This window comes from Procambarus clarkii, chromosome 90 (assembly GCF_040958095.1).
Source record: "Procambarus clarkii isolate CNS0578487 chromosome 90, FALCON_Pclarkii_2.0, whole genome shotgun sequence".
NCBI classification, from domain to species: Eukaryota; Metazoa; Arthropoda; class Malacostraca; order Decapoda; family Cambaridae; genus Procambarus; species Procambarus clarkii.
Window position 1 is genome coordinate 18421998 of NC_091239.1, and position 11796 is coordinate 18433793.

General features: G+C 41.8%; 1 protein-coding gene across 1 annotated transcript in view; it reads right to left on the reverse strand.

The window, feature by feature from the left end:
- Positions 1-1369: 1369 nt before the first annotated feature.
- The window catches only part of LOC123748718 (zinc finger protein 268-like), a 66523-nt gene continuing 56096 nt past the window's right edge, over positions 1370-11796 (reverse strand). The window contains exon 2 of the mRNA XM_069318424.1: positions 1370-8683. Coding sequence (XP_069174525.1) covers positions 6335-8245 — 1911 coding nt within the window. The 5' untranslated portion in view covers positions 8246-8683 and the 3' untranslated portion in view covers positions 1370-6334. The remainder of the gene's footprint in view (positions 8684-11796) is intronic.

Here is an 11796-nt window from a genome sequence, read left to right on the forward strand (position 1 = left end):
GATCAATCTGTTTACCTTTGTTTTCAATTCGGCTGTAGTGTCCTTCGTTACCATTTGGAATTTAGTTTGGTCAGAGAGTATGAGGTTCATTTATGCCAGATATTTGTCTTTTTTAAGAATATCGTATATTGGCGACTTGTCACCTCTCCTGACGACTATCTTCTTGTTCTCACGAAGGCTCTTAGCTGCCGCTTTGAGCTCGGGAGACAGTATGGTGCTTCTGTAGTTGCCTCGAATCTTTCCTCCCTCTGCAATAAGTTCTACTTGCAAGGTGCCTTAAGTGGTAACCTTCTTTTGTGTCTCGATGTCGAATATGTCGTCCAATAGGATCTCCAACTCCACTTTCCGGGCCATCTCACTTGTTCTGGACATAATGTGACAGTTTATACCCAGATTTAGGAGAGTGATTTGGTCCTCCCTGAGATTGATTCCAGCAAGGTTCAGAAAGCCACCTCTGGGTCGTGAAATCGCTGTAGGTCCTCCATATAATGTTAGTTTCTTCATGATCCTGGTTTCGGTGCTGTGGTGATGTTGATCTGTGAGGATGTCGAGGTGTTGGTCGATACGAGTACAGAGGTTTTCGTCAATATTGCTTGCTGCTGGGTCGTGCGTTGTAATATTAGTATATATTGATAGCAGTCTTTCTTGTAAACATATGTTGTTAAATATGAACGAAAAGGTAAAATTAATAATTCAAACATGAATTTTCTCAATATTTCGTATGGTTCTTTTCACTGTCGATGGTAATTGAAAAATCAATTCTCCAAAATTAATTTTTATTTCTAGTCTGATGCGACGCTTGAACACGTTTTGTAATAACTTATTACATTTTCAAAGACTTTGGTTTACACACACCTGTAACCTGTAAACACGCTAATCTGTCATACTTATCCTCGCATTTGGGTGAGGTGATATGGTGCAACAGTTTTGGATGACGTGAACAAACATGTGACAAACACAAGACAGAACACAAAACTATGGGTATTAATTGGATATGAGAGCATAAGAATAGAAGTAACTGCCGAGGGCCTATTGGCCCGTTCTTCCTCTTGATGCCTCTATATTGGTTGAGAGTCTTGAAGTCGGTAGAATATAGTTGTGCATTAATTGGATGTTGATTTCTGGTGTTGACTCTTTGATGTGTAGTGCCTCGCAGATGTCGAGCCGCCTACTATTGCTAAAATTTCACAATTTTCACAAAATATACAGACACATTGTCTCAATATACCAAATGTGCTACACACTAGCATATGAAGATCTATTTTTCAGATAACATATACAAAAATTATACAAATTCATATTTTGCATAAAAATACAGGTGCACCAGTTCCACTTCAGCAATTAAAATACAGGTTGCATAAATACAACATTCGCACAATTTTTTTTATAAAACATGGCTAATTAATACAAAACCTATGTAAGTAATACACATCCTTGCATAATTAATATAACCAAACTTGTTATACAATTGCACAACTTGCACAATGACAATCAATATACAACAGGCGCAAATACACAATTCGTCGATATACAATTTCACAACATGTGCAATCATTGCACAACTTGCACAATTATTACACGTCTTTCATAATAATTACACAACATGCAAAATACAATCAAATAGGTATCCAGCACGAATACATATAATACATAACTGCCCCAAGTATGTAAAATACACAACTAGTACAAATACTCAATTAACACAAACGCAATTATAGCGTATACATAATTAACACACCTCTTGCCCTAATATAATCAATACACAACTAGCATAAATACGAACAATACACATCTAGCACATAAATATTAAAAACTCAACTACATAATTCTCACAAATTCACTTTCAAAACATATACAATTATTACACAACTTGCATAAACAATGCACAATTTGTGGGATATAATCAATACATAATTGCAATCATCATACAACTTATGCAAAATACTATCAATACATAACCTGCACAATTAATGCAGAACTTGCACAATTATAATCATTGTGCTATTTGTACAAATACAATCATACCCAACTTGGTAAATCAATACACAATTTGCATAATATTTTTTTCTAGGTATGTTTAGGTCATCATTTATAATAATCCAAGTTTAACCCAGAAATTATCACCAAAAAATTCAGAATTTCACATATATGAATGGTACATTTAACATCCTATGAGACCAATATAAAAACACACACATACATTTTCCATAACTGTTTCAACGTTATTAGTGCTAAACTATTCATCAAGCATATGTCCATTGTTTTTAATACTTTATTAATACCCCTTGTTACATCCTCTCCAGTCATGTCACCCATATTTAATTAAGCAAACCATCCAACAGACATATTGGTTCTAGCTTTAGTTATGTTAGGTTAGGATGAGTGGGGTTAGATGAAGTCAGAAATTTCTATGATAATTTAAGAAAATTTACTATATCCTATAAAAATGCATCCTATTAGTAGCTAAATTTATCTAAATCTGGCAAAAATTCTACTTATACTACACAAATTTAACCAAGTTCAACCGAGAAAAAGCTAAACTAACTAAATATAAGCATCCCATATACTCTCATACAAGCCTATGTTACCTCTGTCCAGCCATTACATGGACTATATATAGTTATAACTAAAACCCAAATGTGCTAATTTACACTATTTTATGAACAAGCTAGTTCAGTACCCGTAAGATATTATATATCCTACCCTACACAACCTTACCTAACCTGACCTAGCACATCCAAAGCTAAATTTGATTCAATTTGGCTAAATTAATGATGTCCCAGTTAAATTTTACCTAATTTGAGAACATTTCCACCAAATTTACCTATATTCACCTAAATTAAGACAATTTCCACTAAATTTATCCAAATTTACCTTATCATACACAGCACAGCCAAAGTCTCATTTACCCAAGTTTAACCTATTCCATCTAAATTTAGTGTATATTTCCATTATCCAACATCCAGTCTTGGCATATTATACCTCACTCCCATGATCACAGCACCCATATCCTCACATACAACCCTATGTAGTCTCTCTCCATCCATCACAAGAGCTAGATATAACTCAAACCTAAATAGGGTAATTGACTATATTTTCTGAACAAGCTAGTTCATTACCCCTTAGATGTTATATATTCTATCATACATAGCACTACCAAATCTGACCTAGCACATCCAAAGATAGAATTTATTGAAGTTGGCGAAATGCAAGGTATCCCACCTGTATTTTACATAATTTAAGAGAATTTCCACCAAATTTACTCAAATATACCTAAACTTAGGTAATTTAATACAATTTCCACCTAATTTACCCAAATTTATCTGTCGATTTATCATACATCCATCCATCTACTCACCCATCTATCCTTCCATGTATCAATCCATTTATTTATATATCCATCCAATTAGCCATCCATCTTTCGCTCTATGTATCTATCCATTTATCTATTCATTTGTATATCAATCCATCCTTGTATCTATCCATCCATGTGTATACTGTCTCTATCTTTGTTTCAGCCTCTCTCTGCCCCCTTTGACCCTTTTGAATTCTGGCGACTCAGACAAGCCAATGTTCATTCCGTTCCACACGCAATTCTCTCTGCCAGTTTGGGCGAGGCTAGATCAAGCATCTGGCCTCCAACATTGGACAAACACACAAACATTCTCTTTGACTCCTGGTTCAACCTTGATGACGAGCGGACGTTTGGACACTTGAATTGCCTAGGGGGCCGCCGGATGACGTTCCGTTTTGTGATTTGAAGTTTTATACTGTCGTTTGGCGTTCCTATTTAACGGTCTGGACTGTTATGATGCCTGGGGCACATATCGCCTTGGTTCACAGGATAGGTGATAGATTTTGAACGTATTCTGGCCAGTTCTTCAGGCGGGATGACAGTGTCCGGCGTCAGCTTGCCCAAGAGGTGCCAGGAGTTCGTGGGTCTAGATGGGCTCCTGGTGTGCCCTCAGACATGGTGGGCGGCTGGCTTCTCCTCTGCCAGAGGGCACTGGATACCTTTTTGCATCTCAGAAGCCAAGTTTTTGGTTTTGCCTACCCGGTGTTTTCTTGTGTTTGGGGTGGAGTCTGTGCTTGTCACCCTGAGGGACTCCAAGGGGGCTCCTCAATCATCTGCCCATCCATGTGTTTATTTCCTGCAAGGCACATTAGTTTCCACAGATAGGCGACATTTATATGCCATTATTCTTCGCGATTAACCCTTTCATGGGTATGCCGGGGCGCATCCGATCCCTCGATCATCGTCGCCCCTAAATCATCAACAACAACATTCTGTTTTATAAGTATTGATTTTTCAGATACACTTAACATGGGAGTCCACCTGGAGCCTCCGTGAGGTGCAGACGTGTCACCTGGCCTCTGGTAGTTGGGGTGTTTGCCGTTTTGGTTGCCAGGTGGTGTGGGCGTCTCTGCCCCCCACCCCCAGTTTGTGTTGCTGCCTGACTGCGTGTTGACGTGGCAAGCTTGACATGGAAGGCCATCTTCCCCTTGTTGTGCGTGTGAACTCCGTGGGCTTGGAGTTCACTAGTCGGGCTGGTTATTCGGACATAGAGCTGGTTATGTGTGACATGCTTCATATCCCGGTGGAGGCTATCTATGGTGTTGAGCTTGTTACAGCCCACCGGGTTGTTCTCAAGTTCGTGGGGGAGGAGGAGTACCGGGACTTCCTCTGTCGGTACGAGGGGCGTACGTTGTCGTTGCCGGGTGATGCCGGCTCTGTGGCGATCTCGGATTGTAGTGGGGTCCTGACCTATGTCAGCGTCCATGGGGCGCCCCTGCAGTTTCCTGAAGACCTCCTATGGCGTTACTTCAGGAGGTTTGGTACTGTTGTCAGCATGCGGGTGAACACACTCTCCTCGGGGCGGTATGCTGGAAGGCGAACGAACATTCGCACGTTGGGAATGCGCCTGTGGTCGGATATACCTTCTTCTGTCTGGCTAATGGGATACTACGTCCAGGAGTACTATGCCCGGCAGCCTCGTACCTGTTTCTGGTATGGCCTGTTGGGTCATCAGGCTGCAGGGTGCTCTGAGGCCCCAGCTGCTCCTGTCAACTTGTTCCGAGAAGAGGATTTCCCGCCGCTCCCACTGGAGGCAGTCTCCGGAGATGTTGAAGAGGTGCGCCTCCCGTTCGCTGCTGCAGCTCCCCCGGCGACGCCTGTCATTCCTCCAGTTGTTGTCAACCCGCCTCTGGGTATTGCAGTAACATCGGTTGGTCTGCCTGATCCTGTCACTGTCCAAGCTGCTCCCGTGGGCCTTCCTGGTGCTCCCTGTGTGGCATCGCCGTCTTCTTCCTTGTCTTCGGATGCTGCGCCTGGCCCTGTGTCCGTGCCTTGGGTCCCAGATGTGCTGGGTGCTGGGATAGCTGCAGAGCCTCCTGCTGTGTGTGGCCCAGTTCCGCCTGTGAAAGAGGCTGCTGCCGTTTTGTGTCAGGCATCAGTTCGTCCGGCTCGTGGTGCCCGTGTTTCTGGGTCTGCTTCCGGCACTGACAATATCCGGCCGGAGCCTGAACGTTCCCGGCGTACTTGGCGTCACTCGTTTCGCGTTTTGGCTTGGCGTTTCGCCTTTCCTGGCTTCACGATTCACCCTTAATTAACGGGTACGCCGGGGCGCATCCGATCCCACGATCGTCGTCGCTCCTAACTCAACAACAACAACAACAACACTTAACATGGGAATGTTTACTTCCTGCCCAGTGTTACCCTAGTCAACTGACAACCGATCATGTTGGGTTCGATTCCATGGCAGAGCGAGACGATTGGGTACGTTTCCTTGTACCTGATGCCTCGGTTATTTTAGTAGTAAATCGTTACAATTATGCCTCGTGTCTCTGTTAACTTGGTAGGAAATCGTTACAGGGAGCTAGTCAGCTTTAGTAGGTTGCCCCTATGGAAGGTCTGTTGATGGCAAATTATATACTGATAGCTCTAATAGAACAGGCTCCCTGTCACCAACAATAGGAAACCATTCGAAGAGAACATTTGTGAGCAAAATGTTTCAGACAACCTCAACACTCTATGTTTTATCTCTCATGATTCCTGCAAGCAAGCCTGTATAGGGTAAAATATTTCAGTCCCTGTGGACACTGATACAGTTTATCTTCCATGTAAACACACGTGTGTTATCTCATGAGTACCTTTTTCTACGCAATATGTAAGACACACTGAACACTGTTATGATTTATTTCACGTATGAACTTCCTTCATGCTGCCGTTTTTTCGTAACAATTTTCTGACTCTCATGACTAACATGTCTAATATTTGGTATGAATTTTTGTGTCTTACAAGATGGCTTTAAGTGCTAAAATATTTCTGGCACTCTTAACACTGATACAGTTTATCTCCTGTATGAACTCTCATGTGTTTAACAAGATGACTTTTAGTGGCAAAATATTTCTGACACTCTGAACACTGATACGGTTTATCTCCTGTGTGACCTCTCATGTGTGTAACAAGATAGCTTTTAGTGGCAAAATATTTCTGACACTCTGAACACTGATACGGTTTATCTCCTGTGTGACCTCTCATGTGTGTAACAAGATAGCTTTTAGTGGCAAAATATTTCTGACACTCTGAACACTGATACGGTTTATCTCCTGTGTGACCTCTCATGTGTGTAACAAGATAGCTTTTAGTGGCAAAATATTTCTGACACTCTGAACACTGATACGGTTTATATCCTGTATGAACTCTCATGTGTTTAACAAGAGAGCCTTTAGTTCTAAAATATTTCTGACACTCTGAACACTGATATGGTTTATCTCCTGTATGAACTCTCATGTGTTTAACAAGATAGCTTTTAGTGGCAAAACATTTCTGACAATCTGAACACTGATATGGTTTATCTCCTGTATGAACTCTCATGTGTGCAATGAGATTGCTTTTATAGGCAAAATATCTCTGACACTCTGAACACTGATACGGTTTATCTCCTGTATGAACTCTCATGTGTGTAACAAGAGAGCTTTTAGTGGCAAAATATTTCTGACACTCTGAACACTGATACAGTTTATCTCCTGTCTGAACTCTCATGTGTGTAACAAGAGAGCTTTTAGTGGCAAAATATTTCTGACACTCTGAACACTGATACGGTTTATCTCCTGTATGAACTCTCATGTGTGTAACAAGAGAGCTTTTAGTGGCAAAATATTTCTGACACTCTGAACACTGATACGGTTTATCTCCTGTATGAACTCTCATGTGTTTAACAAGATAGCTTTTAGTGGCAAAATATTTCTGACACTCTGAACACTGATACGGTTTATATCCTGTGTGAACTCTCATATGTTTAACAAGATAGCGTTTAGTCGAAAAATATTTCTGACACTCTGAACACGGATATGGTTTATCTCCTGTATGAATTCTCATGTGTACAATGAGATTGCTTTTATAGGCAAAATATTTCTGACACTCTGAACACTGATACGGTTTATCTCCTGTATGAACTCTCATGTGTGTAACAAGATGGCCTTTAGTGGAAAAATATTTCTGACACTCTGAACAAAAATACGGTTTATCTCCTGTATGAACTCTCATGTGTGTAACAAGAGAGCTTTTAGTAACAAAATATTTCTGACACTCTGAACACTGATACGGTTTATCTGCTGTATGAACTCTCATGTGTTTAACAAGATAGCTTTTAGTGGCAAAATATTTCTGACACTCTGAACACTGATATGGTTTATCCCCTGTATGAATTCTCATGTGTTCATTGAGACTGCTTTTAATGGCAAAATATTTCCGACACTCTGAACACTGATACGGTTGATATCCTGTGTGAACTCTCATGTGTGTAACAAGATAGCTTTTAGTGGCAAAATATTTCTGACACTCTGAACACTGATACGGTTTATCCCCTGTATGAATTCTCATGTGTTTTACAAGATAGCTTTTAATGGTAAAATATTTCTGACACTCTGAACACTGATACGGTTTATCTCCTGTATGAATTCTCATGTGTGTAACAAGATTGCTTCTAGTGGAAAAATATTTCTGACACTCTGAACACTGATACGGTTTATCTGCTGTATGAACTCTCATGTGTTTAACAAGATAGCGTTTAGTGGCAAAATATTTCTGACACTCTGAACACTGATATGGTTTATCCCCTGTATGAATTCTCATGTGTGCATTGAGACTGCTTTTAATGGCAAAATATTTCCGACACTCTGAACACTGATACGGTTTATCTCCTGTGTGAACTCTCATAAGTGATACAAATTTGATCTTCATGTTAAAATGCTTCAGACACCATGAACACTGACACGGATCATATTATTTCTGATATCTTTTTTTCCCCTAGAGCAAACTTTCTTTAAAAAAATATTTTTCTTTTTTTAAAATTATATGAGTTTTAATGTAAATATATAACTTAAGGAGTCGATAACAACTGGAAAGTTGATAACATTTTAATGACTGAACAGTAGAACAGGTTGCAATAACAGTAAGATGTCCACCTAATAATTCTGTCAGTAGAAAGTAAACAATTATCAGTAATTATCCAAAGGCATCAACAGATGTTTCTTGAAGGACAGGAGATCACGGAGATCACAGGTGTCAGGAAAAATATGGAGCAGTAGTTTTTTCATCAGTATACCTGTCGAATATTTTGAGGAACTGATCACAGGTGTCTGGGAAGATATTGGGTGATAGGTTTCTTCTTCAGAATACCTGTGGAAGAAAGAAATGAAACAGTATTATGCACTATGAAACAGTATTATGCACTATTACAGAACTAACAAGACAATCATAATACTTGAGCAAAACATTAATATTTGATACATATTTTATACAAGGCTTGTATTTGCTTGTTTTGAGAGCCAAAGCTTTATCCGTAAGACTGTTCCTATAATTAGACTTGATAAAGGTCATTGCTGGAAATAATGATTTGCATGAAAATGTCGATGAAAATACTTAATACTGCTCTGGAGACATTTTGAAAATTTTTAGTTTCTGCTGTTATCTGCATTAATCCAATCAGTAACCGATCTCTTTCACTATTTTGTACGTCGTCTATACACTTCATGAATTTTGCAGATTCTTCATATGACCCCTAATTTACTAAATTTTTGGTACATTAATCTGCAGTTTAATCACTGATGCTAAAAAAAATGAATTATCTGAATTCCTGTTTACTCATGAATTTCAAAATTTGTTGTGTTTTTTTTTAGGTTTGCGAAATATTTAAAAGTACCGTTGTTGACATCATGTTTAAAAAATTTTAATTTTATTTCAAAAGCTTTGATGTTTCTAAAATATAACTTCAAGTGCCTTGGCAGTTGCTGTAATTTCGGGTTTCTATTCATTTAAAAGGGGAAGAAATATTTGAAAAACATTAATCTACAAATCCACACAACGTAAGATGATTCTTGACCAGTACTTTTTCATTTGTTTAAAACAAACGAATTTCATTCAAATACCTAAGAAATAGCTTAAGCACAGAACCTTTACTAAACCAGTGAACATTGTTGTACATAAGTACTTCTCTGTGGGGAGCCCCGTCGGCTTCCTAAAGCTATCCTACTGATATAGTGCTGTATTAGTTGGGGTCATCAGTCACAGAGTTCTTGTTTCCTACTTATGAACCTGGCCCCCCCAGAGAGGCACAGGGAGAAATGTTCTATGCGCAATTTGCATTTGAAGTATGTCAAATTTTGCCATCGACCAGGAAAGGACCCAGAAAGGTAGGCGAATCAAAAGAGACCGCTGTCCGGTTAAAAATTACGAGCTACGGCCTTAAAATACCCCAAAAAAAAACTCTCCCAGAAAGAAAACAAACAAGCAACACATCATCCAACTAGCCCCCTTCCCTACCCCGCTCATTGGTGCTCTCCGGCCAGTCCGGGTGAGCCGGCAACCCACCAACTCAGCTCTTGACTGATGGTGCTAGTGGACGGACGTCGACTCAGGCCGCAATTTCTCTTCTGGATTTTTGCCCTAACGGCTGTTCCTCCATTTGTCGTGTGTACCAGCCTAGAGTTCTGCAGGGTACTGGGGCTGCATGCGTCTAGGGTCACCTTCTCTTGGTGCTCCTTGAGTTCTGCCCTTGCATGGTCAGGGTTATCTTCCCTTGGGCATTTGGGAATCACTCCCCATTGGAGGGCTTCCTCACTTGGGGTAGTCTTGGGCTGTCCGTTCTGTTCCAGGTTTGGGAGTGTTTCTTTGCTGGTGTGGTGCAATGCGGCTGGCACAGCCTGCATTCCTATCACACGGCATCTGGTCTTTCTCTTGGGCTGCTCTTTTTGCTAGTTGTGAGATTTTTGGGGTTTCTTTTATTTTTATTCCAGCAGTTTCACCTGCTGTTGAATAGGAGGTCTGCTTAACTTCTTAATAGGCTTGCCTAGGTTGTGGTGGTGGTCCTCTGCTATTGCCCCTGTGGTTTCACGGCTGCTACTTGCAGTCAGTTTGCCCGCAACAGACAGGGTTTACTGGCTTTGCTGGCCTCAATGTCTGGGCTTCCCTTATGGGTTATTTACTCTATGGGCCCTGGAAAACCCACGTAGACTCAGTCATACCATGGATACTTCCGAGTTCACTCTCGCCTTGTGCGAATTTGAAAGTTGTTCGTCGCCCCTTCCTCTGGAAGGCAATCATCCACAGTATACTACCTCCGTCATTCTGCCCGTGTGGTCGGGGACACCTACAATCCCGAGTCTTCCAGATTTTGTTCTCTGCTTGTGCTCCAGTGTATAAATCTTTATCTGATGATTTCAGGGATCAGGCAGTGGCTGCATTGCATGATCGCTGATCTTACTGGAACAGGCCAGGTTGCCCTGTTGGAGGCCCCAGAGCTGCCCTGCTTGGGTTTAAGGGGCTTGAATTTGGGGGTGTTGGTCACTTCAGTCTCGGTTCAGTTCGCACACCCTCTCATCCTTCCCAGGTGGCCGTGGTATGACCTGGCCTTGCTTCTGGCTCCCAAACGTCTGAGGGAATTCGGAGTCGGGGCGGGGTTTAGCTCGGGATGAGGCTCGAGTGGCTTTGAAGACTGCCCCTTCTGATGTGGACACAGAGGTGGTTGAGATCTTCTTTCCCGCCGAGACTTCTGAGTCGACCCAGTAGACAGACACCCTTATTCGAAGCTTGCCCCTGAACTCTGCCTTTCCTTCTGGGGCAGTAAGTGTGGATGAGGACTCTGCCCCGGAGCCTTTGTCGATGGCTTCCGAGGCTCAGGGGTAATCCACATGGAGCTCATGGGTTCCTTTTGACTCCACTTGGGTCAATGTGCTCTGCAGAGGGGGGGCTTCTGCATGGGAGGGGGTTTCGTTCACTCGTTCCCCTTCTGAGTTTGTGTTGGGTGGGGCTCTAACCTGGGTTTGTTTCTGGGGGCCTTTGGGTTCCTCAGATTCGTCCTTTCAGAGGTTTTCTTCCTCTCGGATTTACTTTGCGGAGGTTTTGGGGGAGGGGAGTGGGCATTTAATGCTTACCTTCTGTGGAACCGGTTTATGCCAGGATGATGGTTCCGGCTTGTTTGCAGTTTGGCTCCTTTCCCTTTCTTAAGTGTGTTCTGTGGATCATGCATTTTCCTGGCTGGCAGACTGCCCCTTTTTTATCTCTTGGGGCTTCTTGGTTATCTTGAGATGATTTCGGGGCTTTTTAGTGTCCCCGCGGCCCGGTCCTCGACCAGGCCTCCACCCCCAGGAAGCAGCCCGTGACAGCTGACTAACACCCAGGTACCTATTTTACTGCTAGGTAACAGGGGCATAGGGTGAAAGAAACTCTGCCCATTGTTTCTCGCCGGCGCCTGGGATCGAACCCAGGACCACAGGATCACAAGTCCAGCGTGC